This window comes from Styela clava, chromosome 11 (assembly GCF_964204865.1).
Source record: "Styela clava chromosome 11, kaStyClav1.hap1.2, whole genome shotgun sequence".
NCBI classification, from domain to species: Eukaryota; Metazoa; Chordata; class Ascidiacea; order Stolidobranchia; family Styelidae; genus Styela; species Styela clava.
Window position 1 is genome coordinate 13,176,341 of NC_135260.1, and position 26,191 is coordinate 13,202,531.

General features: G+C 33.1%; 1 protein-coding gene across 1 annotated transcript; it reads left to right on the forward strand.

Annotated features, from left to right (window-relative positions):
- Nucleotides 1–578: 578 nt before the first annotated feature.
- On the forward strand, nucleotides 579–25,739 carry LOC120348027 (uncharacterized). Its single transcript, XM_039418136.2, has 12 exons — nucleotides 579–2,190; nucleotides 3,707–3,890; nucleotides 4,461–4,609; nucleotides 4,973–5,148; nucleotides 8,664–8,901; nucleotides 14,429–14,572; nucleotides 15,357–15,419; nucleotides 16,962–17,048; nucleotides 18,321–18,468; nucleotides 19,653–20,245; nucleotides 20,803–21,069; nucleotides 21,229–25,739. The coding sequence occupies exons 1-12, from the start codon at nucleotides 1,281–1,283 to the stop codon at nucleotides 22,083–22,085; spliced, it is 3,816 nt and encodes a 1,271-aa protein (XP_039274070.2). The 5' UTR covers nucleotides 579–1,280; the 3' UTR covers nucleotides 22,086–25,739.
- Nucleotides 25,740–26,191: the final 452 nt, after the last annotated feature.

Sequence of the window (26,191 nt, forward strand, 5' to 3'; positions counted from 1 at the left end):
AATAAAATCTATCCTTCTCAGCTGCTTATACATCCCATTTATTAATTTTAAAACTTTGAAGATAGATTTCACAACTTGGGTTGATGTTTCATTATAGTGGTATTCCCAAAAAATATTGATGGTATGGAGCCAGAACTAGAGCGGGAGCCTGACTTCTGGCTGAAAAATAGTGCGCCGGAGCTGGAGCCACTGGGTAGTAATTATACTGTGGCTGTAGAGCTGGAGCCATTGTTATTTTTAATCAGTTCCTAGTCTCTGGATAAAATAGCATATGATATATGTTTATTTAGTATTGGTTTATCATTCCATGAATCATTTTCACATCTTCATTCAAAACAAGGCTTTCTATTTTTAAAGGTACTGAAATCAATCAGGCGCACAATTTTCTAGACCACCCAATTTATAGATTTTTTTCTGTCACTCCTATGTTATGTTTAAAATTTATCGAAAGATTAGATTGATATATAATAATTTATATTGTAATTGTTCCTGCCTTCAAAATACTCATACAAAGCACACTTCTATCAATTTATACTCTTATTGTTTTAATTTTGAAATTGTGCTACAGTATGTTTTCATACATCATTTATAACAATATATTTCAAACCAGCACTTAAAAACCTGGAGAACTATTTAAGAACTGCTTTTAGCACACAAAAATTATTTGCATTTGTAGTCTGCATAAAGTAATGTTTTTTCATGAGCTTGTCTCATAAGCATGACTATATTTTTCCGACAGAATGGTGCACAGTAGGCCTACATGTGAAGTAAATTTCCTTTCTCTGACTCTGATGTACCACTTTGTACTGACCATTATTTATTAGTCAACTTCTTTCTATTTCCCTATTGTTAGTCATATGTATTAAACTCTTAACATTTATTCAAACTGTGCAAAAGTCAGAGTGTGAGTTGTGCGTAGCACTAGCTAAAAAATCAAATATGTATACGTGGTGAGGGAGGAAGGAATAGAGAGATCAAAAATAGGTAAAGGGTGGAATTTATCGAAAAAGTTTGGAACAATATTTTTGTTGCATTTTGCTCAGTATAAAATAATTCTTTTATAAATTTTGATGCCCTTTTTTAATATTTCCAGAAATGTGTAACAAAATGGTCTAGAAAGGGTAATTGCGCAGTCGATTCCGTCATCCACTACTGGAATCAGTGTGGAATTGACATATATACTTTAATTCAACATCATGTTCAAGATTTGAGTGGAATACTGTCAGCTAATGACTGAAAAGTTGTGGAAATAAGTTAGTGGATTCAAGAATAATATCAGCATGCATGCTAACAATCAAGGCTTTGTTTTCAACCCGGCCTTGCCAAATGTTCGACCAGTTATTGCGCCTAATATGAATCATGATGCCCAATATAATGCTCATCAGGGACAAGTGAATATGGCAATGAATCCTGGGATGATGCTCCTACAACAGCCCAACAATGCTGATCAATGGCAACATGGCAATTTTGATTATACTAACCCATGTTGGATTGCTATGTATAGCTATGATGCTAATGCAGATGATGAACTATCATTGCAGTATGGTGAAACTGTGGAAGTTTTATCCAAAGATGCAGGGGTGTCGGGTGATGAAGGATGGTGGACTGGCAAAGTTGCAGACAAAGTTGGAATATTTCCAAGTAACTACGTCAGTCCAAATGTGACCAATATCAAGCAACAAAAAAATGTTTATAAAAAACTAGATGAGGACGATTCTCCTTGCGAACCAATGGATATAAGTACAGAAGAAATATTTTCACCCGAAGAATCACTTTTAAAAAGGATAGATTTTCAGGATCTTCAATTAAATGAAATCATTGGCGTTGGTGGTTTCGGAAAAGTTTATCATGGATTTTGGGGCAACAAAGAAGTTGCGATAAAAGCTGCAAAAGTAGATCCTGATGAGGATATCAAAAGTACTATCAAAAATGTTGTTAAAGAGGCTCGCTTATTCTCACTCTTATCTCATACAAATATCATTTCTTTGGAAGGTGTTTGTTTGAAGCAACCTAATCTTTGTATTGTATTGGAATATGCACAAGGTGGTGCAATCAATAGATTTTTAACTCGTCGGAAACTCCCTCCACAAATTTTAGTTGATTGGGCTCTACAAATCGCTGTTGGAATGAACTATTTGCACAATGAAGCGGACACTCACATCATTCATAGAGATCTGAAGTCGAGTAACGGTAAGTAAAGTATTTGATGCCTTTGTTTTTGTTTTATATATTATGGTGTTTTAACAGTTACTCTTTTAATACTCACTGCTCTTGTTATCAAATAAAATTGAAAGAAGTGCATCAACATAAAATATCATCACATGCTGATCACCTGGTTTGCAAATCCTTCAATTTGGTGATACCGATTTCAGTTTTCATGAAATTGGGGTCCAAGTTCCATGACAAGGAGATTCATTCTTGGAAATTTAGATTTTATATGATAAATGACTTAAGCTGATTAACAGATGTACTTCAGTTTGAGTCATCATTAATTAAAATCAAATTGACATAGTTAACATAGTATCATAATTTGCATCTCTCTTGCGTTTCTAATGGTCTTAGTATAAATGTTTATAAATTTCACTTTATCAACGAATTAGAGCAAGGCTAAAAATAATATTTCAAGAAGAAACTAACCATGACTGGTAAACTGGAGTTATATTGTACCTAATCGCCTATTTTCAAAGAATAAGTGACAAATATCATTATTAGCATATGCTTCTAAATTTAAAAATATATTTTACAAAATGTTTCAATTTAAGTACAATGGAGTGATTTTGCTGCATTTTTGCATCATTTTAATGTAACTTATAAAACTTGTCTCACTCATTATTATATACATTCTGGGCCGTGATATAAATTAGAATTGCAGTCTTATTGGCATGGTAACCTGCATTATTTATTTGCTGTTTACCGATCGTCTGACTCACTGTGTAGATCTGTAAACCATGATGAACCGAAATAATATTTAACAGCACCATGCTTGTGACGTCTAGTATTTCATTGCTAAGTTTAGTCACTGAGTTTTGGCTACTATATGTGTGGCACACTGGCACTTGAACCTGAAATTTGTATTTCTCATATTTAGCCAATTATAGTTTGGAATTTTATTAGAGTCCACTTAAATCGGTTCTGACTAGTGTCAAAATTTTATAGTGTTTTATTGTGATCATTTTGTATATCTGATCAAAATAATACCAGTACTTCGAAAAAAAAATATTTAAATAAAGCATGTTTTGGTTTGTTAGTTCCTGAATATATTTTTGTGAAAGTAATGTAAAATACAATAGTGAATAAAGTTTTCGGGATGTATTATTACTGTCTATACACGACCTGTCTGGGAAAAATTGTTTGCATCATGAAAAGTTCTCATTCTCATTTTTGAGGAGTTCTTCTGCTCGGCAAATTTCTGTGCGGATCTGTCAAATTTGCATACTGATGTCTGTGTTATTTGCACCTCAGAATTGGTGTGTGAATAATAATAATTTACCACTCATAAACAACGAGTGTCAGCGACAGGTCTGAAATACTCAATATTTTTTATGTCATGATCTGATGGCTAATTTGGTTCATAAAACATTCATAATTGCTATTATCTGAAAAAACATATTTTTTAAAATATGTGAATGACATTCTATTACAATTATTATTCAAAAATTTAAATTGTTCTAAGTTCTTGATTTAACTTTATTCATTTTTTATTCAGTTCTTATCAAAGAGCAAATTTTGCCAAATGATGATTTATCGAACAAAACAATGAAGATTACGGACTTTGGTCTTGCCAGGGAAATGTACAAAACAACCAAAATGAGTGCAGCAGGAACCTATGCATGGATGGCTCCAGAAGTTATTAAATCTTCAACATTTTCTAAAGCTAGTGATGTTTGGAGGTTTGTAATCCAGTTTATTGTTATGCTTTTATCAAAAATTAGTTTTCTTGTTTCAAATATCATTTTGGTCTTATTACAGCTGTGGCCTCACTTTTATATGACATTCGTACTTGCAATTGATAATATTCGATACAATTATTTTATTTTGGCCTGAATTTTGCTGTCATTACAGTAGCCATGGGGTACATCTAAAACTTGTGTCCATATATTCGAGCATTGCTGCTGTGTTGTTGAGATTCAGCAATGTGGATTGTGGATGACTTCTTTGTAATAATATGTCAGAATGAATTACATACGTATGGAAATATGGGAATTGTGAATACTAAATTTTCAGCAAGGCAGACTATACTCCGTAATTTTGAATTTTATTTAAGAATCGAGTGAATATAAAATAAATTGTGTTCTTGATAATGAGCGGCAAAATAAATATGCAACGTTTGTGATTTTCTAGACACCACACCCTCTCATTCATCGTCATCTATTAGATTAAATTAGTCACCACTTTTGTGCCTTGTTTTTATTCAATGGGAATTTTCTATGTGGCCTAATCGTACATTCATTGATTTTTAGCTACGGCGTTCTTCTTTGGGAATTATTGACGGGAGAGCAACCATATAAAGGAATAGATGGTCTCGCTGTGGCCTATGGCGTAGCAGTAAACAAATTAACATTGCCTGTCCCATCTACTTGCCCGCAACCATTTAAGGAATTACTAGAGAGTAAGTTGAGGGCTTCACATCAAACAAAAATCTATAACATCACATTAACCTACCTATCAGTCATATAAGTAATATATTACCTGGTTTCTAAGATCTTTTTTATATAGAAGCTGGCCTGTAATTCATTCAAATGCCCAATTTGACAGTTTAACCAATGTTACTAAAAATTCTAATTATCCAATTTTTCATTTTTTCAAACTGTGAATTTATACCGAGCGGCATGATTTCAAAGGTTATTTCCAGGGCAGTCACTTTTCATCAAATGAGTATGAAATCTTTTAAAATATTGTAAGATGTTTAAATATTGTATTTATATTTGCTATTTGTATATCTGGTGTTTTACGATCCCCAAATTTAATGCAGGGTGCTGGAATTCGAATTCACATGAACGTCCTTCGTTTCGTACAATTCTCACCGACCTTGAAACAATTGCAGAATCTGAGTTTATCACTGTGCCAACAGATTCATTCCAATGTATGCAGGATGATTGGAGAGAAGAAATTCAAGCAATGTTTAATGAACTAAGAGCAAAAGAGAAGGTGATTAAACGGAAATTGTTATTTCTTAATTTATACTTGTACTATCGGTATGGTTTCTGCCAGACTAACCACTTATATTTCTTCTATGTTGCGTTATATATATATATTTATAATGCTGGAGAAAGTGTGAAGAATTTAACAAAATAATGGCCCTTTTTCTATGGTTATGTGACGTTTCTGCTATGATATATAAAATTTAAATTTATACCTATTGAGACCTATCTTTTTTCAATTTGACATGGGGAATTTATATATATTTGCACAAGCATGGTTTGCTTAGTATTAAATAAATTTAAGAAGTCTTTTTAGTCTAACTTAAGTGATACAATTTTGATTAAAGCAGCATAGCAGGTCCTTTTATGCTCATGTTAATTGTGATTGTGACATAAATATGGTATTGGTACCATATGGTGCACCATTGGTGCAAGTTTTGTGTGTTTAACCTCTTTATAATTGTGTCAATATCCCATCACTGGGGATTATTTGTGCATTGTCATATCGATTGTGCTGAGATGGCATGAAAATAATAGTACCTTGTTTACTCTTTTTTACTCATTCTCACAAATCTCATGGGTGGTAACTGTCATTTTGAAATTTTTGATGATGAAGACTTTTAATACTATACTTGAATAATAAATTGATAATTTGATCTTGTAAATATAGGTGATTCCTAACTTGGTCATTAGGCTATATATGGTGCTTACACAAGCTTACAATCATTCGTTGCTCTGTAAGTTTCAATGTTATCTTGGTGGACGCAGTATTCTAAGATTGTCATTCATCAGTTTATTAAACTCTCTTATTAAGTGGTTTAGGATGTGTAAAACAATAAAATTTTGATGGATTCCTACAAATGGCTTCTTATACACTTCAAAAGAATTCAGAACAAAAGATATTCCCAAAATTGTTCTTAGTATTTCGTTATCATGTAGAATTATTCAATCATTTTCCATACTGTTCTGATTTTTTCGTATTGCTTGTATGAAAACTAGGACTGTTCAGAATGGAACACAAAAAAATCCATATAGCCGAAGCAAATTACTCTTTGGCTATTTGAATTCAACCAATTTACAATGAATTTGTAAATTTTATTAAAAACTGAAAATTATTTAAAAAAATCATTCTATACAGTACAGATGCGTTTGTTTAACAGGGCACTCCTGGACTATACTCTGGAATTATTTTTGTGACTTCTGCAATTTCCACCCACTCATAGTATAATCCAATTGAACCTGTGAGCTGTGGCTGGTTATTATTAGAACCATGACCTAGTTCTGCTTTATTTTTTTGCTGGTATTGCATCATTGCCATTTAAGTGGAGTATTAGCGTCTGTATGATATTACTTATGCTATAATTATGCTATTATTATGACTTGCATTAAATGAACTTTATTTTAATTATAATTAAGATATACATAGAAATGAATTCATCAAGCGCTGGAAAATGGGAATATCAGTATCATTGAACAATTGTAAAACTAGTTATGTAGCAAAATATAATGGAATAAGTTTTTTACTCTGAATAAGGCTCTGCAGAGTGCTGCCATATATTAGAAGTACTGGCTTTCTGGTTTGGCATTGCCTATTCAATTTATTACACCCTTGATGAGATGGTGGAGAAGGAATTTGGACTTTAGATTTTTGAACCGGATGCCAATGCCAATATAGTTAAGGAGGCTTTCATCATTAGGCAGGCCATCATGCCCACAAATAATTTATTGCTCATGTACTTATGAACAAAGTATAATAATCGAATTTACCCCTTTCATTTTTTGGGAAATAGATTGCAGTGGAGAAAACCTATTTGCTATATTCCAAATTAATCTCCCCAGAGAGTTGAATAAATTTATTCCATTCCAATTATATCATTATTTTTTCACCAGAAGGCAGTCTTCTTAATCAGCTCTATGCTTGATGCCATAGGGTTGTGAACTTGCGTTTGAATTGAGTTGATATTTTTATTGTGGCTATGTAAAATCTTCTAGTCCTCCTTTTGTAACCACCTCATTATTATTTAATCTTTCTTTATTTTGGTGTTTTTCATTGAACTGCAACCCCATTGATAAGGGAGGGAGTTTACATTTGTGTGTACTTTTTTTTATCAAGCTTCGTTGTGGCAGTTGGACTACACATTGGTATAGATGTGTAATATTGTAACTTGAAATAGAAATGAAAGAATGAAATGTATGAAACTTGCTGCCATGTACATGAAGTGGTGTACTTAATTAGGTAAAAGAACTTTGACATGATTCGTGCAACTGATGGTGAGCTTGCAAAGATGTATTAAATAAAGTACAGAAACGCAAACGATCACTGAAAAAAAATAATAAAAATCTAATCAAGATCATGTGAACTGACAAAATTTTGTTTGTAAAAGGACTTTATGAACACACTGTATTTCGCACTTTTTTAGTTAATTCATATTTTCAAGTTTAGTTGAAAGTCATTTTATTGAATTTCTCCAGTTAGCATTGGTTTCCTCTTTGCGGTAGATTTGAAAAAAGGTTTATATTTCATTTAATTGCACTTTTGTTACTAGCCCATGACAAAGCATACAAACAGTAAAATCTTTTATAATGGCGAAAGTTTTGTCACTTTTCACTGTTTCCTTTGATGTGAAATCACCCCAGTGTCTCAGACAATCGAGACATGCTCTCCATTGGTGCTTTGTTACGCAACTGTTGAGAATTGATCAAGTGGTAGCGATGTCTGAAAAAACCTTCATAGATTTAGGCAACCGGCGACGAGGTAGTATTTCACACTGTATTAGTAGCTGGTAGTAAAAGACCCGATTTGTTTGCTCAAAAAACCATCCCACAGTTTATTGTTTGCATTATCTTTCATGGAAAGTGATTTAATACCTAATATCAGTACACGCCTGGGCATGGCGTAAAAGTCTTACTTTTATTAATGAAATTTGGCAATTTGTGATTCAATTTAAATAGTTGATCTGAAATGGTTCAAGCATAATCTCCTAGAAACCTTATAAGAGTTAGGATAGATTAACTAGTGCCAATACTGAACGTTACCAAATGAATAGTTCATTTCTTCATAGCAGTTCTGTATGATAAATATGGTCTGATTAGCACAATGAATGTGTCTAAAAATTGGTGAAATCTCAAATCTTACCTCTTCGTGAAATTATATCCTCTTACCAGCAAAATGATTTTCAAAAAAAAAAAAAATTAGGCATGCATAGTGATTTGGGGGCACTGCATTTAGCTAAAATATTTAAATTCATATTGAATACAAAAAATATTTTCTATATTACTACTAAATTACCGGTGGCTAGTTTTCTTACTTGGAAATCTTATTTACATCACAACAACGAAAAGTCTAAGTTTCAAAAATCATTTTCTGAAGGTACATTGAATAATGCTCAATTACAAATTTATTATGTTTACTTTCTGTTCACTTCAAGAATTGCTGAAAATATAAGCATGTTTCATCAATTACTTGTGATTTTTACCCTTCATTATTTTACTTTATTCTAAACTAACACATTTTTGTTTCAGGAATTACGGTCAAGAGAGGAAGAACTCACTCGAGCTGCAGTTCAACACAAACTACAGGCTGAGTATTTAAGTAAAAAGCAAAGAGAATTACAAGAACGAGAGGTTGGAATCGTAGAGAGAGAATTAAAAATTGCCATCCATGAAGCTGCCCAACTCAAACCACCAATCCCAGCCAAGAGGCATGGAAGATTTAAACGAAATAAATTGGAGAAAAGGGGATGGATTAGTAATCCAACAAGTAAGATATTTTGATATAACATTTATTCACACCTTTTGCTACGACTAAGGCCTTGTATTATCACCCCTCTGATATCACTGATAAGTACCAGAATCTTTCTGATTGGTATTTCCTACCCAATTTATCACAACATGGATGTTGGTGCACAGGGCGTTAGAAACCGAGATGTGTAACCTGCGATGCCAATGGATGTTTCCCAGACCTTTGACCCCAGAAAAATTCACCCTATACTTTACTATTGCAAAACTTTTGATACTTATTTTGAGGATGGTTTGAAGAGTTGGCGCTCACAAACTGTTTACATTTTCGAAACCATTTGTTTCACTAAAATATTCAACCAAGTGCCCCTTACAGGATAGCTAATTTTTACCTAGAGTATCGCAGATTTTTTGGGACTCATTTTTGATCATTGCAACCAAACTAAAGCTCCTAGGTGGCATAAAGACATTAAAATTAATTGGTTTACAACTAATTATCGAAAACACAACAGAAACCTGACAAATAACACGCAAAACAGCGAAATCAAGGCAATGTTTACAACCATGCTTGAATATCTGAAGAGCCCTGCCGTTGGTCATAGAACAACTTGATGTTAGATATCTCAATGGCTATCCTCAAACAACTCATTTTGAAAAATATCTTCAATATTCTATATTCAGAAATATTATTTTAGAATGTACCATAGTCAGAAAAGCAGATTATTCGGTTTGGGCTTTTCTCGTTCTGAAGTTACTAACTGTTTTATATAGTTATATGATATTCATGCATATTTTTGGTTCAACTTTTCCTACGGTTTTCAACTTTGTACCTATCTTGTCTTTAGCCTTCATGTAATGAATGTGGATTATCTTAAGGTTTACATAGATTTAGCTGCTGGCATTGTTATTGGATTCTTTTTATTGTTTTGCAAAGGCTAGACAGACGCATTGATTTTTTGTTACTCATTGTTTTGTTATGGAGATATCACAATGCACTTAATGTACAATAACAAAAAACAAAATTTTTTAGTGCTATTGATTATGGCAGTCGTGCTATGCTATTACTATGAAAATGCTGATTCAATGCATGACTTTTCATAAGATTGTGTGACTCTCATGTCTTTGACATTTTGAATCATCCAAGCACATGCACAGTCATGGTTTTTAATGATAATTCGACTGAAAAAGGGCCTTCCGGAAGGCCCTATTTTAGGTCATTTTTACAATAAATTTTCACAGTACTACATAGCAGAAAAACTTCTTAGTTTTTCAGTTTTGAATAGTTCATTAAAGGTTATTTACAGACACTTAACAGCTACTGCACATATATAGTTTTTATTAGTCTACTCAACTATTGAAAATAAGAACCTTTTGTCACCTATGAAAATTTTTATATATTTTTCAAAAATCGCAATTATGGGCAACCCAGGTATTAATCGAGGCACTTTTTTTCACTGTTTTGCAAGTTTCTATAGATTTACAACAATTGCAATGTGATTGTAGTGAACTGCTACCACTCGATAATGTCGTAAATTTTGTAGAAACATGTAGACAAAAGGGCCTTCCGGAAGGCCCTATGTTTTTTTTACAATATTCAACTATTTTGACCAAATTGAAGAGTACAGGGCTTTAAATGAAAGCAATAAAAGTTGTAGTTGCAAGCCTGGCGATTACCAGATGACATAGTCATTATTTTGTCTTCCTATCTCCAATTATAAGCAAGTTACCTAGTTTATTGATCAGAATATTAGATTAATTTTTGTTGTTCCGGTGTCAAAAAATATTTTCTTCGTAATTGCAGGTACTTTTTTTTGCACGAGGCATGATTTCATGTTGGTTACTTGATTTATTGAGAAACAAAATGCAATACAGACTGTTTAATGATATATAAAAGTTGGACATTACTATAGAAAATGTTAGGGCCTTCCGGAAGGCCCTACAAAAATAATAAGTTATATGTGTCGATGTGGACCCTTAATATTGAGAGGAAAGCCTGTTTTTTCGAAGGGAAGCCAAAATTAAACACAAATTATCATTTTATGTTATTGATTAACATAATAAATATATTTAGGTTAAGTTTAAGCTATACAGAAGAATATTTCGAATTTAAAAATTGATTGCTACTATATACAGTATCATTATAATTTGTGCTTGGATGTGGTTTCTGGGTTGATACTTTTCAAGTTTTTAGAGAAAGCTAGAGTGAAATTTTATGATATACCATTGTGAATTGTGATATAATATTACAGTGTGTAAAATAGACTATAAAGATTTAAGACCTGGAGTTTCAGATGAAGAGAACATGGAAAGAACTTAAGATTCAAATTAGGAAATTACTTTGAGCGCAATGCAGAGAGTAGCTTTGGTTTGAATGAATGAAGAACAACCAAACAGCAGTTTAGGTAGCAACCAAAAAAGACTGAGAGTTAGGATTCTGAAGTTGAGAAAGAAAAGGAAGTTAGGAAGTTAGTTAGAAGAAGACAGTGAACTAACAGAGATGAATGTATTTTCATTCTCAGACAAAGAAAGTGACAGAGTCTGATTAATAAGACATAGAGTCTGATTAAGACATGGATACAATCCCCTTACAGCAGAGAATGATAGGCAAAGTGGGGACAGAGCCTTAGGATGAATTATTGATGGTGTAGTGAGTTAGTTGCCCATCCAAACTTCCAAATTTTTTTGCAGATAGATTTGATAAAAGAATAAATTTAACTAGCTAGAAACAAAATGAGAATGGCATTCTGGAAATATCCCTAGACTGCAAGTAGCAGAAACTTATTTGAAATTTGTCACTGTCATCATTATAATGTGGGTACTGGATCCTTTGGTTTCTAAGATGCGAAACTAATGCGCTCTTGTGACCACTGTCAATTTAGAGCAACATGGGTTTTCTACTAATAAATGCTCATCTTTGGATGTTATATTTAATTAATAAAGACAACATATCAACCAAATCTTGCATGATATTCTTTACATGACGAGCAAACATTTCAAATTCAAGTTTTATTGTCCAAGTAGGCGCTGACTTTCAATGAGTGATCGTCTTTCATTTACTGAAAATTAATGCCCAGCTGTCATTTGGGGAACACCTTCTCTCCCATCAAAAACGAAAAATTTAACTTTCTTTTCAAATAACATGGCTTAAAATAATGTTACCTATTTATTTGATAGTGGTACATTCTCTAATTACTGAAAATAGAAGTTTTTTAAGTTTCCAGAAACCGGGTCTTAGGGCCTTCCGGAAGGCCCTTTTCAAGAAAATTTTTGAAAGGGTCTCCCATCCATCATGTTGTTTGTGTTAGTATTAATTTTCGAAGTTTTTTTTGGCATTAGGTATTTGTGTTCTGGGTTTTTAGAGAAAAAAATGTACCTAACTGAATATAGTTAAACAATAGTCCCTCTTATAAAACTGATCGTTTAAAATTTTTGATGAAAAATTTATAATTTACAAAAAAAATTGTATTTGCGCTTTTTTCTGTTAGCAAATTTAGTTTTTCAGTGCAACAACATGATACAAGAAATTCATAAACATGAAAAAATTAGATCACAAAGGTTTTTTTATCTGAGAAATGAGGATTTTAAAAAATAGATTTTTTTCAAATTTTTCAAAAAATTGAAATTTTTATTAAAAGTAAATAGGTCAGTGATAAAAAACTAAAATGTTTTATAGAAATTGTAACCCATGATTGTGTTCATGAATAACTGGCAATCAATTAATACTATAAGCTAAAGACAATTCAAAATCAAACTACACGAAATCAGGTTTCAAAACTATTTGATTAAAAGAAGTAATAAAACCAAACACAACAGAAATTTTCCGAATTTTGAAATCGGAAATGCTACCCTATTACGCCTTTGTTAAAAGGGCCAATTTCTTTAGTGAATAAAGGGCCTTTTCTGTCGCACAATATTCAATCCTTGACAACGACAAGAATTTAAAATGTGTTCCTATTTTAATTTAATTGTGTTCATGGTCACTCGCGGTTGCGTTGACTTATGACAAGATGAAAGCATTACTTCTTTTGAATGCCACGGCAATCTGCGAACATAATAATGTGAGATTCTATGGCCCGATTATAATTAGTTTTGATATAAATTATTTGCGATCTTGCGAATCACTGTTAGAAAAATCCTACTATCTGCTATAAATTTCTAGAAAGTACAACTTGATTTAGTACTTATTAATAAAATAGTATATTAGTAAATAAAAATAAAAAATATTCATCGCCTTGCTCTAATATTGATTTAATTGTGATCCATTTACTCTGCGATTCGTATTTTTTTGAATTCGACAAATATGAGCTGTTCGTACAACAGTAAAGCCAGGAGTCGGCAACATTTTGTCGCTCGCAGGCCAAAATTGAAGAATGCAAGTCATTGGTGGGCAGCGCATATTTTTAGAAAGTTAAAAGCCGGGGGTATGGCCAATGAATCACATTTTTTCATCATACAAATCAGAAGTAAAATTTTGAGCAGGGCCCGAAGACTGACCATTTGAATATTGAACCAATTACACTTGACGTTCAACTTTTCTGCGTTTTGTTGCCATTGAATGCCTAATTATAATTAAATTATAGGCTCATTCAACGAGTAATTGTGAATTATATACTTGTTAGTTTATGGTATAATTTAGTCTAAACGTGCCGCAAAATAAATTCTGTCACGTAAAGAATATAATCGTAATCGTCGCGGGCCTGATTATATTGCTCCGTGGGCCGTAGGTTGCGGACCCTGCAGTAAAGCAAAGAATTCTGGGGAAATGCCCGGATACGAATACTACGGTAGCACCCGAAATTTTGCAATTTGCAAAATGTCTAAAAAAGCGTTTTTGAAAACTCATGGTGTTTTCAGTTTTATTTTTTGTATTTCCGCTTTTCAATTTAGAAAATTTAGGTTGCCACCATTGACACATACCAGAAGAATTATTCCTCGAACAACAACGACTAAATCCATCGTTTGATTAAACGACGCGCAAGTGACCTGTCGCGTCATTTGTTACCAAACTTTCGAATAATAAATTGCTATTCTAATAATTGAATATTCGAATATATGCCAAGCTCTACTCATTCAGTATCCAGAAATTTTTGACTCGATTAATGTTATATGAAAAAACTTACATAAAACTATGTTTTATGTAAATTCTAATGTAAATCGTGGCTGATGGTTAAGTTTCGCAAAAACGTTTGCGGCCCGCAGTGAATTTATGGCTCGTTGCGGACTCATTCAAACGCTGCGCGGACTCATTTGAGACCGCGGACTCGGGTTGGGAAACACTGCGTTACAAGAATGATATGAATTTTTTCCACCAAATGAAAAATTAATTTGTAAGCTCTCATTTGATCATAGTATAACGACGATTTTTTGTATGCTAAGCTTGAAAATTGTGATATTGAAGCCTTTCTTTGTTGTCTTGGCGATCAATGCTAATATATATGAATTTTAGATAAAATGAATGGTATTGGAAAGTATTGTTGTAAAGTGTTCAGATAATAGAATTTTTAATATGATTCTTACTTTTCAATTAATGACGAATATTTTGTTTTCAGATTTTGAACACAAGTTATCAGTACAAGCAGAACAAGAATCTGAAAAACATAAAACAATTCTTCACGAGTTTTTAGAAAAGGACAGTGCAAATAATTATCTGCCCACTGATCCACCAAGAGCCATCAGACTTAAAACTATTCAAAGTAAGTTTTTATTTAGAATCTGTCGAGTTATTCAAGTGTAAGAATTAATACACATATTTATGTTTTTTCCTGATGTATGACTAAAAAATTATTATAATATGTCACTCATTTATTTATTGTTTATGTATTCTATGCTTGATTTTTATTGTTGTTTAATTTTTCTTGAAACTTCCCATTGTGCTAAGCATTTGTAACTCACTTGCAATCGTACCTCTGAATATACTGCAACAGTGTAGTTCATGTCTGCGCATCTAGAATGAATAAGTGCTTTCCCATATCTGTGTGACGCTATTTATTCAAGCCTTCTTTTTTGCTTACTCTATCCGATAGAATAGAAATTTTGATCATATATTGCTATACTTGCACTGGATTTTTGCATTAGTACTCTCTTATTAAACTATTCAGACATTTGAACTCACTTGTATTAAAATTAAATAATAATTTGTAATTAATTTCTTGTTCATAATTGTTTATAATTTATAATTCATCTTTATGAGATACAGAACATCACTAGTAAACCTGATGTTTGAAATGTTAATTTACCCAATATTGAATGAAATATAATTGTAATATCAAATTCAAATAGTAGCCTATCCATTTGGTATTTTACTTTTGAACTTGCACAAAAAGTGAATTCGGCATATGTTGTGTTTTTTGCATTCAAAATTAGTTACAGACTGAATTACAATCATTTGGATATCACTATACACACCTGACTCAACTTCTCAGGAATAGTATCATAGAAATTTGTAACTTAATTTGATTGAATCTTTTATTTATCTAGATCCCACAGAAGACGAAAGTTCGAATTCATTTAAAAGAAAAACATCTGCTACTAAAACACCAGGTATATATATATATATATATATATCTTGCACTGATGATTTGGTTTCTGCAGGATCAACTACTTATCCTCCTACTTCCTATGCTTTTGTGCCATTGGATCGATATGCATATAATGCAAGGATGCTGTAGCAAGAGTAAAAATAACTACCCTAAGTGATTCAAGAGTCTTGCTGCACACAAACACTAATATATTCCTGTAAAGATTTGTCTGGCCAAGGTCAGTTGAACTATGTATGTCTGAGGAAGTCGGACCTTGGTCAGAAGAAATGTTACAGAAATATATTTGTGTTAGTGTGCAGCAAGACTCTTGAATCATTTAGTATATATATATATATATATATCGATACTTAATTCCAGTGTTTTGACAGACATGTTATTGCTGAATTGTTTTTATTGGAAGTTTCGTGTGTCTAACAATCTGTCAAGTTTTGCTATTTTGATATACATTATAGACTTATAAATATCATGATTAAATTTCCTATTCTAATATAGGTTTTATATATTAAATAATATAATTTAAGTAATGATAGTGTGATTATTCTGTACATGGAATGGAACAAGTTCTGCAAAATATCATAAAATAACAATATAAAAAGCAAATTTTCAAAATAGAATTATGATTGAATAATGTATAAACTAAATTCTTTCGAAACCCTTATATTGAGTTCAGAATATGTATCATGACTCAGTTTTGAGTTTTGAGTCAGCCATTGTTAGTTGTAAGACGCTATCACAATATTTTACCTGACTTAAATATCCTCGACTGTTTCAAGATATATTTAAACATCAATAATATAAAATAAATCTGATAATTTATGAAGCAAAATAGGTAAGTTTTATAATCCATTAATCGATGCAGGTTCTTGATTTGTTTTCCATTTAGCACACGACTTCTACAAGGATTTCAAAATCAGTGTATTTTTCTATTTAACTTCTGATAAACTTGATAGGGCTATGCTTTAAGTTAAACCTTTTCCATGCATTGCTTAAATGTCCAACACTACTGAGGCTTTGTCAGTGAAATATGTTAAACACAAAAATACATCACCCAATAATTCGCATTGCTAATTTTAATTCCGAATTATGATTTTTCCGGGTTAAGTTTTTATTGTAGAAGAATAATTGCCCATTCATATTGTTGAAGTTATAGGTTTCCATATAAGAATTCATTATTTTATTTTAGAATTTAGAACAATTGTTACTCAATAACATTGTCATACTTTGTTCCTCAATAACATTGTCATTGTTGTTGTGTTCTTTCTTTGAAGTCTCTCGAAATACCATCTAAGTTGACTGATGATGTCTGGTATATCATTTATTCAGATTAGGTGCTTTTCCAAAATTACAAAATTTCAGATATCAGTTCTTTTATCACTAATTTTTTACTTTTATATGAAGTTATAATCTATTCGTTTCCTTTGAATCGAATGTGGATGATATGGTCGTCTTTTATAAAGTGCTAATCTGATCTATTTTACATTTACATTAAATTTTTTTTTGTTTCCAAACTTATACTAGTAACAGATTTAACTTCTGTATTTAGATCAAGTCCATATAGATGATAATTCCAAATATGTTACCTATCAAAAATCAACCTCAGATTCTATATTCAATGGACCTAGTCACATTGGTAAGTTAAATTGTCAATACAAATGAAAATAGTGTTAAACTATTACTCTGATATTTAAATCCTAGATTTATGTCAATGATCAAAAATTTTGACTTGTGTTTATTTCAGACTTGTTATGTTGTTAAATAATAGATAATGGATACCACAAATTTTGATTAGTCGTATAATTTCATAAATTTTTATAAATTTCAGCAAGGTATCCTTTGTGTAAGATTACTTTTAACTAAACAACAACTAAAATTTTTGGTGGAACTACCTGGATTTTTCTAGGGTAATCCCCTATCGGTAATTTCAATGTCAGGTGTGGTTCTGTGGTACTTATATGTTTTGTAATACTCAACTTACTGTCCATGTTTATTAAAAGCTTTCATATTGGTAAGGTTTAGGGTTTATGAATATTACTGATTACATAAGTGAGCATAGTGATGCCTGGGTTATTAATGAAGCTAAAAAAAGAACTAGTTGATCATTATTAGATACCTAATGGTTATAACTCATTTTGCCTGTTACCTGTCACATCCAAGGTATTACATCTTTTCTAATGTACATTCACCTAATAAAAATCGATTCACACATATTTTACTGAAATATCTTAAATTCAGCATAATTTCACTAACTGATTTGCATATCTTTCGTTACTAGACTATTTTAATCTGTGGACAATTTGGAGCAATACTATGGTGATTTCATGCGAATATGCTTTAAAAAAGCCTTAGGGTAATTAGCCAAATCGCCGTTTATATATTAACTTGCTTGTGATGTTGTTTTATACTGCACCTTCAACATCAATAGTGCGCGGTAGCCCAGTGGTTAAAGCGTTAAACTTAACTAGATGGCACCGCAGGTTCAAATCCTATGCCCACTAGCAGTGTTCCCTCTAAGGTGTGCGTGTGAGCGCGCAGTTAATTTTGTCTGTTCGACGATCTTTTTTTTCCAGATTTTTAGGTACTCTCTTAGTGTGCGTACCAGGTTAGGGTTAGGCCATAATTTCATTCCGATTTTCCTTATTTTAGTTCTATTACAAGTTCGGGGACAGTCTGTGTTGGCCAAGTGAACATACCCCCTGCCCATAGGTTTCAGTCCCTTTATACAACTTGATGTAAAGTAGGCAAACAAAATTAGCCACCTCCATATTGGTACACACACTTCTCGAGCGACGAATTTTGAACCTTTATCATTTTAGCCAAAATATGATACAAGAGGAAGTCAAAATAATCATATTATTTATTTTGATAACGCTTCTTTGAATAAATTTGAATATTTTGGTTTCAGGTGAACTTGACCAAAACGATGACAACGACATAACAGTGCGACCAAAAAATCTTCCCATTGTTCCTGAAAAAACTAACAATAAACAAGGTAGTTATGAAAGCGATGACTTCACTCCTCGTCCAACACCTGAAAGCAGTCGTGAAAACAGGTATACTCACTACATAATAAGGTTTTAATAATAATTCTAACCACTTGCCATATATTGCACTTGACTGTAGTTGTTGTAAGAATGAAAAGTTTGGGAGCGGATACGAGTGTCTAATGCATTGGTTTTCACCCTTTTTTGGTAACCCCAAGAAACAATGAGGAACTCCTGTGCATTAGTTTATTTGTCTTGTGTAAAAACGTTTCTATGTAATTAACGTTTTTTTTAAATCCATGCATACTTGTAAGGCTGTAAGAAGAATTCTACAAACTAAATATATATAAAGGCAAAGTTATTACTGGCAAAATGATCTGTCAGATGAAAGCAAGTTCAACAATAACAAACCAATTTGAGTAGGTTTTAACAATAAGCCTGTATATAATAATATAGATGCTTTGATATGAATGTAAATTCACAGAACCCTTGGACTATACTGACGGAAGCTTGGGGTGCCCCCGGAACCCCGGTTGAAATCACTGGTCTAATGTTTAGAACGTTGGACCCTACCATGTTGGCATCACAGGGTGTAAAAAACGGCCAACCGAATGGGTATTCCTATCGTTTCAGGAATAGTAGGCTTGATGTCTGTGTCAGAGGGATTTGTTTAGAGTAAAGGTGTTGAAATGCCTCTCAAAATGAATTATTTCATACATGATTTCAAGATTTTCCAAAGAAAATTTTTGAAATTAAAAAAAATAAATAAGGAAGTTAGATCTAAAACAAACTGTTTTTCTTGCATGTTTACTCAGAATTTGAATCAGTGTTTATTGAAATTTTTTTATTGCTTGTTTAAAAGTTTAAAAGAATTGCTCTGAATGCAGCATTGTACAAGCATATATGCTCAAATATTCAGAGTTATCGAAAAACTATTTTCTTCCATTTTGGCGTAGCTGAACCAATTCTTCAATCTTAGGGTGGTTTATTGTGGGTTATATGGTTGGTTCAAGGCTCTGAGTGACCATAGATGTCTTATTTTTTATAAACACAGATCATTGGGCAAATATATAAGGACTGTGTTTCTACCACACCAAAATTTTGTTGCCTGCGGGATGCGTTCTCCTTCTCATATTGTCTCTTCTATGTTTAATTTATAATTTTCTTGACTCTTCTATTTCAATCGGTAACTTGACTTCATGATTTCTTCAGAAGTTTTTATTTTGTAAACGAAGTGTTTTTCTGTTTTCCAGTTTAAAGAGAATGAATCACAGTCTACGTCAGATGATGATTGATATTGCTTCAATCCTGGCTGCTGTCGCACTCGGTAAAGACATTCGTAGTTGCGCACAAATTGCTTTGCCACCTAACTTAATGGAAGAGGTTCCTACCTCCATAAATCCTAGTGTTACAAAACTTGGAAAATCATCTTCTAGTACAGTGATGTCGTCCACTACTAATATCACTACAACGACCGTTTCAAACGACCGTAGAACGCAGATGGATGTCACAGGACTAAAAGACGAGAATATGCATCATGAAGTCATGGAAAAATCTTTGGACAGTGACCCATCATCTGCTGTAACACATTTATCTTTATCAACAGACTCCATTCCAGCATTAGATTATTTTGCTCAAAATACAGATAAGACTGTTCGTGTATCAGACAATGCATCCCTATTTCAGGCTGTCAGACAGCATTCTAATTTGCCTCATGTTGCATGTAGCGCACCTACTCTAACTTCCAATTCATATACAAATGATAAATGTGTCAATGCCGGATTTCACGCTGAAGAAGAGGATCGTGGCAGAGTTAACTATGCTGCTCAGCTTTCTCATACATCAGGTAAAGAAATTATTTTGTTCGGCATTGATAAAATAATTTTGCCATACTAGTTATGCAAATTGAACATGGTATGTTATGACTCTTTACCTAGCTATTTGTGTTTTATTAACTGTTCACATGTTAATACTGGGGATATGGAGTATGTCATGTTTTCTTTGCCGTCACAATTTTGGGAGTCTGTGTCGTATTTATGTACTCCCCAGTCGGAGTCAAAACTCTCTTAAGCTTAGCATAACGGTGATAAAAAAGTTCCTGTAAAGTGTAATAGGTGTTCTATTACTGTGTGTTCAATCTATTAAAGAAGGCTTGCATGTGCTAAAAGTTTTCGTTGTCAAAATTAAATATACCCTTGGATCGGACTTGGTGTGACGTGGAAATTTTTGTCGGCTCATAGTCAGGAGGCAAAATTTTTCTAAATTTGCAGACTTGAGACAAAATTTTTCTCACCTAGAGTCTGAGGCGATTATAAATTTCTTGAATAGCTTACCTTGTTTTCCAGTTATTCAAAACTTTAATCACAATTTTGTCATTTAATTTTTTTTTATCTATTCATTTAGGGGATAGCGGTGTTGCCATGTCTCTGGACCAACCAATACATTTACCGCAAGATCAGCAACAACATGATCGAATCAGACAAATATCGACAAATGCATCAGAAAAAAAGAGATCATCCTGGGGGCCAACGGAAGTTGGGCTATCGGTAATGGATACTGGCATGCACACAAAACGTGGACACAGAAGAACACCATCAGATGGTAGAGTTCCAATGCCATCATTAGAAAACGCTGTCCGTGTCTTGATTAATCAAAATGCACAAGAAAGATGTGAGTTTTTGTTTTACGTTAGCAGTGAAAAAGTGAAAAAATAGCTTCATGCTTTCAGGTCTGTGGTTAAATAATGTCTATTATTTATGTAAGGCTAGTACTGTTAATTTCAGTTTTTTTTGTTTCAATTTTTTAATATTGAATTTATTTCTTATTCAGCTGCAACCCCGGATCCTGATCCCGAAATCTACAGACTGCCTGCTCCCACTGCATCATCACGTAGAAAAAGCGACCAAGGTGCCATACATGATCCATCACTGGAACGTCCTACCACACTCGCCATTACACCTCGACCAAGACCATTGCACGGATCTGGAGCCAGAAGTTTAGACTCTTGGGGGTTGTCTGGGAAACCACACAAACATTCACCCATGGGTGCTTCTCCGGCTCCAGGGGTGGCATCTATAGGTGGTGGCAGTATTTGTGGCACATCATCAATAAGTGAGGAAGACTCGTCTACACCCACCGATGGTACTTTACATGTACCGGGGTATGGGTCACAGCAACAAAGAGGGTACAACACTCCACAAACATCATCTGTGGTACCTTACTATAATAATAGTCAGTTTTCACACAGCATGGGATTTCAACTGAGACCACCTCGACCAACAAACCCATATCACCAACCTCCAATGCCCTACACTTCTGCGTCATATCCAATGTTTAGGCAAGCACCTGACCCACACACTACAATGTCTCCGGGATCGTCCCACTTCCCAAATTCACGACCTCTAAACACCACTGTCTCTGTAGCAACTGCTCCTTTACAACCCGTTCCGTCATCACGTCCATCTGTGGGAAGGTATCCCAGTAGACCTAGCGGTATGGGGGACACTCCACCTCGTGCTTCTCCAAGGCTGCAGCATCAATCTACAAGCATACTCGATCAAAACATGGGTGAGGAGGAAGATATGCATCACCCACTCATGCGATACAGCCCAAAAAAAGAACACACTCCAATTACTTCAAAAAATAATGAGTATAATTTTAAAGATTTTCAAAATTTTTTGATCTGAAAATAAAAAATGATATACGGATTTGTGAATTGAAAATGGAATTCAATCCTGAATCCTGATTACTATAAAGTAACTCGTTAAGTCCCGAGATTCATTCCCTAATAGAATGTATTTTCCAAGCTGTAATTTCAAATTAATTCCTATGCTTTAAGCCAAGGGTGTGCAACCTGCAGACAAAATGCGGCCCAAATGGAAAAATTGTGTAGTCCGTGGAGAAGTGCCAATTCTGAATAGTGTGCAGCTTACGAAACAAGTTTTGAATTTAGATTAATCTGGTACGTGCGAGTGATTCCAATTTCTTTGCATTGCAAAGCCTATACCTGAGTCCAATTTATTATCTATGCCTATAATGTTACAATGCACTCACAGCTAGCTTATAAGATCGATAACCAAAATTTTTGTGCCTGCAACTACTAAAAATAAAATAAGAATGCGGCCCGCGGTTTGACTCCCAGTTATTTGTATCTGACCTTCCTATATTAAATGTTGCACATCCCTGCTTCAAGCATTTTGTAATTAAGAGACAATACTAAATAAACTTAGTACTTGATTTTTTGAGTATAAAGTTTTGATAGTGACAAAATTTTATGTTTAAATTATTTGTGGGAGATCGTATATAATTTGATAAAACATTTCTGCATATAAATGAATAGCTCAATACAATTTTTTATTAGACATTGTTTTCGACTTGGGTCCAGAGTGCAACAAGCTTCGGGATATTATCCCTAATGCTGTACAGCTGTGCAGTCTATGTCTGTTGGGATAATAGATTTTAGTATGATGAATGATAATTTGTTAAAATAAAAATAATTCTATTTATAAATATAAAGTATTACGGTTATGTATTTCTATTTGATAATCTTTATTTGAATATGCCCATCTCAACTTCATTTAAAATTTGAAATCTTTGAATATGGAATAAACAATTGATGTTTTATCCATGGCCTTTAATGCATTTTTGTGACAAGCAACTTTTTTGGTCATTCCACTTCCAATTTGCAAAAAATTCGCATGTTTTAAATTTTACAAACAAAATTAGATACACATTATGTTATGGGTTAGCTTTATATATATTAGGACAAAATACTTGTTTTGAGAATTATTTTCTAGTAACAGAAACGAGGATATTTAGAAATTTGAGCTCTGAGTTATAAAAAGATTTGCAGTAAGCTTCAGGGAAAAAATTTTCAAGTACATTAGTGGTCTCTTGCCTATTGCTGACTTGATTTTTTGACCAAAATGTTTTTTATCTTCAAATAAATTTTTGAATTTCTAAAATTCTGTGTTCCCATGGTATATTTTGTGTTATTTGTTTCTATTTAACTTTATCAGAGGTCTAAAATGAATTGGATTTTTTTTATAAAATTTTGCTGCTACTGCTGTAATGTAAAATTGACTTTACAAAACATGCTGGCTATTTTTTCTTTTCTTTTTAGTATCAAACTTCACTTTATACTGTGCTCAATTTTTGTTACACAGTATGTAATCGTAATCCTTATATTTTCTGTTTTTCTATTTTTATTTTCATTGTTGCTTTTCCAAGGCAAGTCGTCAGAGTAAAAATTGATCGAAATGTAAGGCATTGGTTTTATACAATGGCATTTCGATTTCTGAATTCCCCCAGTTCACTTTGTAAATCTATCTTATCAGCTTGATAGTTCCACGCGACCTCGTCGTCATATATTCTTGTAGCAAAATTTAACATAATAATAGTATACACCTAGATACCATGACCTAAACAATTAATTTTAACATTCAAAAGCCTGATGAAATGTGTACTAGACGCCAGAAACGCGATGTGTTTTTTTGAATTGGTGGTAGCTTTAGTTTCAACTTTTAAAATGGAAGATCAGAAATTGATTTTTTTGGTTTATATCGTTAGTTATTACTTGCACAAGTATTCTACCACCAGTTTTGACATGATTTTTAACGGACATTTCAGCATTGAGATCGTCTGATTCTGAAGTATATATCTATTCAATTTAGCGAAATATATTTTGATTCTATGATAAGCTCTTCAGCATCGTTCAACAATTTCTATGAGAATTCAAAATTTTAGGTTCTTATCCATGCCCACTGATGCACCCATTGTGTAATGAGGGTTGAAAACTGTATGCTAAACTTACAGGCTTGTCTGGAGCTTTGTTCAGATCAAAAGCGAAATTATAAAATCAGAAAAACATACAAAATTTATATGGGCAATTTAATAGACTGTATTGATTGAGATTTGTTTATTAACTGCACATGCTTAACATGGATGGTTCTAGGGAAATTCGCCGCAGGAAATTTCGCAGCATAGCCGCAAGAGCATTTTGCTGTAAAACACGTATTTGGAATAAAAACAGTTAGATTTTTGATTTTCCTTCTTGTTAAAAAAAGATTCGTTATTTAAGACCTTACCCTAACCCAATGCGGCGAGATTCCCTCCGACGAATTTTTCGGACACGACATGGACATCTTCGGAAGCATTTAAATTCATCATATTGCTTACATTTCATGAAATTTCAAGTTCAAAGTTTCGGAAAAAAGCTCCATTTATTTTCATTATTTGTTCTTGGTGGTGTAGCAACTGTACAAAGACTGAACAAAAATGAAGTTGAGTTCAAATTACTTTCAAACGAGGGACCAAATTTGTGTGAGGATAAGCAATTGTTCATTAAATCATCTTTATTAACTCAATTCCAGTGAAAATGCCATTGCCTTCTATATGTTCTGTAGTTAATTTTATATGAAATATAAAAACGTTTTTATAAAATGAAACCTATTTAGTATAATAAACGTTTTTTTCTGTATGGAAAAATTTATAGTTTCCTGCCTGTCAGTTCATTTATATTTATTTCCATGTTTACTTCTCCTTTCATTTATTCATGCAATTCTGGTATTTTAACTATCAAGGGCAGCGTCGACATATTCTCCTTATATTTGTGGTCGAGTTTTATGGGTTCGCTATTCTTTAGTATACCTTGACATCAGTGGGGTGGGAGAAAAAAAATAATGGCAGCACTGTAACTTGTCTTTGGATTGTGCTGACCAGTCACACTTGAATGATTTCTGATTTTCACACTGTTTCTTTTGTCGTGTCCAAATTTTCTTTATCTTGTTCTTTTGAAGAAATGTTTCATGATAAATAGTTTGGTCTCCTCCAATTCCTGATTAGCGATGTTCATGCCCTTCTTTGTCAACCATGATCTGAAGATATTTCTTTCATGTCAAGTTTCAACCATTTGTATTTTTTAATCGTTTTTTTGGTCAAGTGGAAATATATAGTACCATGCCATGCGTCTTATCAATAAAATAATACTCAATTTTCATCTTTCTTGGACTATTTTTCTATCTTATCTATAATATATATTATCGGTCTATCTATTCTATATATGTGTGTTTGTATGTATGTGTGACTGGTTGTGTGTTCGGCATAATGGTTTGTTCATTTTATATTTGTAGCGAATATGTCTTGTTGATGTTGTATATGCCACTACATCACAGTTTTACTCTACACCTTGCTCTCTTGGAGATATTTTAATCTAGTCCTAAATATATCTATGATATATATGACTCTCTGAAGCATAGTTCATGGTAAATTTAGGGCTGGATGAAATATACTATTCTGTCATCATCGCTGACATAAAATAAAGACTGTACTCTTATGCAAAATAGTGTGCCTTTTATGGGTTGATTGCGACGTAAAGACTGTACTCTTATGCAAAATAGTGTGCCTTTTATGGGTTGATTGCGACGTATCCGCGATAAAATGAGAACTAGGCACTCATTCGTGGTGGAAACGAGAACACTTGGATTCGCAGTATTGCATTTAGTTTCGTTGGTATTTTCGAATTCGAGTCGAACAAGTGGTGATTATATGCACGAAGATTCCTGCAGAGGTATGAGCGAAGCCGGTGACCGGTTCAGCAACATCCGTCATCTCAAGTCCTTGATCAGCTCCTCGTGGGACGAGCCATTATCCGCCATAATATTTTGGGGAATTTGCTCAATGAAAGCCCACATACGCTATACTTGGTACTATCAGTCAGTGGTACTATCATCCCTGACCAAATTCCGTTTATCGCTATATTGAGAGCTTCCAAAGCCGTATGAAGATATGGCGG